Source organism: Hakea prostrata, chromosome 3 (genome assembly GCF_041222555.1).
Source record: "Hakea prostrata isolate BN-2017 chromosome 3, UWA_Hpros_2, whole genome shotgun sequence".
In the NCBI taxonomy this organism is placed as follows: domain Eukaryota; kingdom Viridiplantae; phylum Streptophyta; class Magnoliopsida; order Proteales; family Proteaceae; genus Hakea; species Hakea prostrata.
In genome coordinates, this window is record NC_142602.1 from 74,257,889 (window position 1) to 74,261,021 (window position 3,133).

The 3,133-nt window shown below is 38.4% G+C and overlaps 1 protein-coding gene across 1 annotated transcript; it reads right to left on the reverse strand.

The window, feature by feature from the left end:
* Positions 1-1,561: 1,561 nt before the first annotated feature.
* Positions 1,562-2,812, reverse strand: LOC149023064 (F-box protein CPR1-like). The gene has a single exon (XM_089147757.1). It carries the CDS (start codon positions 2,810-2,812, stop codon positions 1,562-1,564), a length of 1,251 nt encoding a protein of 416 aa, XP_089003883.1.
* Positions 2,813-3,133: the final 321 nt, after the last annotated feature.

Genomic DNA, 3,133 nt, shown 5'->3' on the forward strand with positions numbered 1-3,133 from the left:
AACATAGAGTGAATTGTGGAATTCACTCTAGGGCTAAAAGAATTAAAGAAGAGGTCATTACAGCACTGTAATACCCTTCCCAAAATCAGAAAATCAGAAGTAGAGAAGAAAGAATGAATTAAAGAAGAAACGAATTGAATACTAACCTTTTAGAAGATAAACCGATGAAGAAATCTGAAGAGATGCTTGAGGATCTTCCTTGGCTCCGAAGGAGAGGATCTAGGGCTTATCCCACATTCTCCCAAGGCTTAGAAACAGATTGAGAGTGAAACACATGGAGTTCCCCCTTTTAAATAGCACAAAGAGTTCAAGAGTCACTAGGGTTTCACCAAACTGACCAAGCTGCCCCCGGTGGTTGATTGATTGCCAAAGAGGAAGTTCAAAGGTCGATCCCACACTATCTAAAGTCTAGAAACATAATGGGAATAGTTTACCACGAAATTAAAAGAAATAAAACTTTTGAAAACCTTCAAAACAGATATTTACCAAAATGCCACTGCCTGGACAGCTTGTTCAAAACAAAGGATTTAATGGGCCTAACTTCAATATTTTTGGATGGGCTTCTTTCAACACATCATACTACTTACCTAGTATGGAGGGATGTCTTCAAACCAGGTCCAACTAAGCTTTAGGTCCATCAACCCAGTTCTTCATCACAAATAAATAGTTCAACTCCAAATCAAAAAAGGTTTTCATAAGGAAACACCATCATCAATATCCATGGGTTTTGGGTCAAACACCATATCTTCTACTGAGATGGCCCACAAAGACATCTTCCTAAGATTTTCAAAGATAGTAAAACTGAAATCACGGTCAAACTTCGAAGTCAACATTAAACAAAACCCGACTTCACCCAAAACAGATCGGGTCTTCGGGCTAGATTTGGGCTGGGTGTCACATTTTGGCCATCCCATTGGAGGCTAATCAATTGCTTGATATGGGATCAAAACTTAGGGGAATGGGATAAAATTTGAAAGGAACTTATATTTTGATCTTTAGAGTAATCTTTTCAAGTTTTAATGATTTTGGATGAGTGGTCTGGGAAATATTGGAGCTCTTGATTTTGGAGGGAAGTTACGGTGATAATAACAAAGATGAGCAGATCTAGGGCCTGGCTGGTCAAATGGGGCTGAAATTGAGACAGAAGGTCATTAGGGTTTGGGGTGTCGGATTGGCAAAATTCAAAAATTAATTTAGAACTAAAATTAGGGCTAAAATGCCCAAATACCCTTATAAAGAGGTTTGCCCAGCTTAAGGTGGCTTCTTGGAGCCATCCTCTCCACTTGAGCTTTCGTCCCAAGGGGTCCTTGTGTTCACATCACTAATGCTCCCATTCTTATCCTTTATTTAGAATGTTTAAACTTTAACATTGATTGATTTCATGACAACTCTAGATGGTTGCAACTTGCAAGAATGGAATAATCATTCATAAGAATTTCTGAGATGAAACCATAATTAATAAGAACAAGAGTGCAAACACACAAAGAAATTATGTGAACAATTCTAGAAAGGATACATTATCCTGAAATGTATATCTTTATCTACATGATTACCCATATCTCTACCTTCTTTTTTTCTTATCTGCTCCATCTTTCATATCAAGGGATACTAGACTCCCAATGCATACTGTGTTCCACTTCCACTTCCACCTGTCTTGACCCCTAAGAATACTTGCCCTTACCTTATGGGGATCATAAAGAACCAGTGCTACTGAATCCCCATCATTATATCTTCTGGTCTCAAATACAACTTCACCCTTCCTTGAATAGCATATTGGAACGACGTAATTGTTAAAATACCCTAACACCAATTTGTCCTGGATCAAGAACTTTTTCTCCCAAGAGTTCCTCACCCCATAATCCTTCATCACCCAAAGCTCGATATGGAGCGTGAATAAGTCATAGAGGACGCAAAGTTGAAGTTTTTCTCCTATAAGCCCAACGGTCACGGTCCAGTAATTTTTCACAAGATCAGGCAGTGTCAGCTCCCGGTATCTATCATTGATGATGTCAATAGAAACAATCACAGTGGATGTGGAAACAGTGTTGGGCTCTGAAACCCAATGAAAAGCCGAATTTGTAAAAACTCCAACTTCGTGCTGGACTCCAAATGAGGGGATGTCCTCGATTCTTCTCCACGAGTTGCTACTACTAGAATACTCCTTGACCTCGAAACCAAGGTAGTTTACATAGTCATCACCATGATCGGTGAACTCTAAAACCCTTATCACCTTGTAATCTTCGGCAATAGGGTCGTAACCAAATCCATAAGCAGTGAGATAGGCACTGTTACTATTACTGGGAAAATCTGGATTCGAACACGGCAACTTCCTGTGCTTCCTAGTAGATGGATTTACAAGGAATGTGGGTAAGTCAACTTCGAATCCAGTGGAGGCTATGCTGTCAAACATATATACCAAGCCATTACAAGAAACCAATATGTAGTCTATCACAGGAACAAGGAACGGATAATCAAATTCTACTCCAACCGCCGCTTCTCCTTCTTTTTCACAATCATCTAAGTCTATAGAAACCATTCTTACTGTCTCATTCTCCATGAGTCTTAAGCTTTCGTATGGTAAGACAGAGACGATGCTTCGGTTGTTCATTGTTGCAATGGATCGGTTGAGGTGCATTGTAACGAAATTAGGATGGTCTATTAGGGCACACCAAGATTTGGAAACGCACCTAAACCTCAGAAGAGACTTCACGGGAAGCTTTGAGAGCAGGTCGAAGATGATATCCTCTGGAAGATTGTTGGTTACCTTTGCATCTTCTTCTCGTATCTTCTTATTCTTCCTGTTGTCTGCCATCACTAGAGACTAATACGCCTGGAAAAGAAGCAAATTGAATGGAGGAGGGACAACTAATTTATTCCTTGATTATAATTTATAACCGCTAATGAGTTTCAAAAGATCTTTTGTTTTTTCGAAACTCTAATTTAACGATTCTTTTTTAAAGGTGAGTTTCCCGGTTATACTAACAATTTCAAAAAATCAGATTTGAAAACCCTAATTTTACAGATTTGAATTGTAATTCAGAACTTCAAATTGATTGGAAATATATAGGAATATAGAACTGAATATGTAATTTACCAAAAAAAAAAAACATAATATACAATAAGGAATAATTAC

Bases quoted from the DNA above. Each gene is read 5' to 3' on its own strand.
- LOC149023064 (XM_089147757.1), bottom strand. From the start codon at position 2,812: ATGGCAGACAACAGGAAGAATAAGAAGATACGAGAAGAAGATGCAAAG.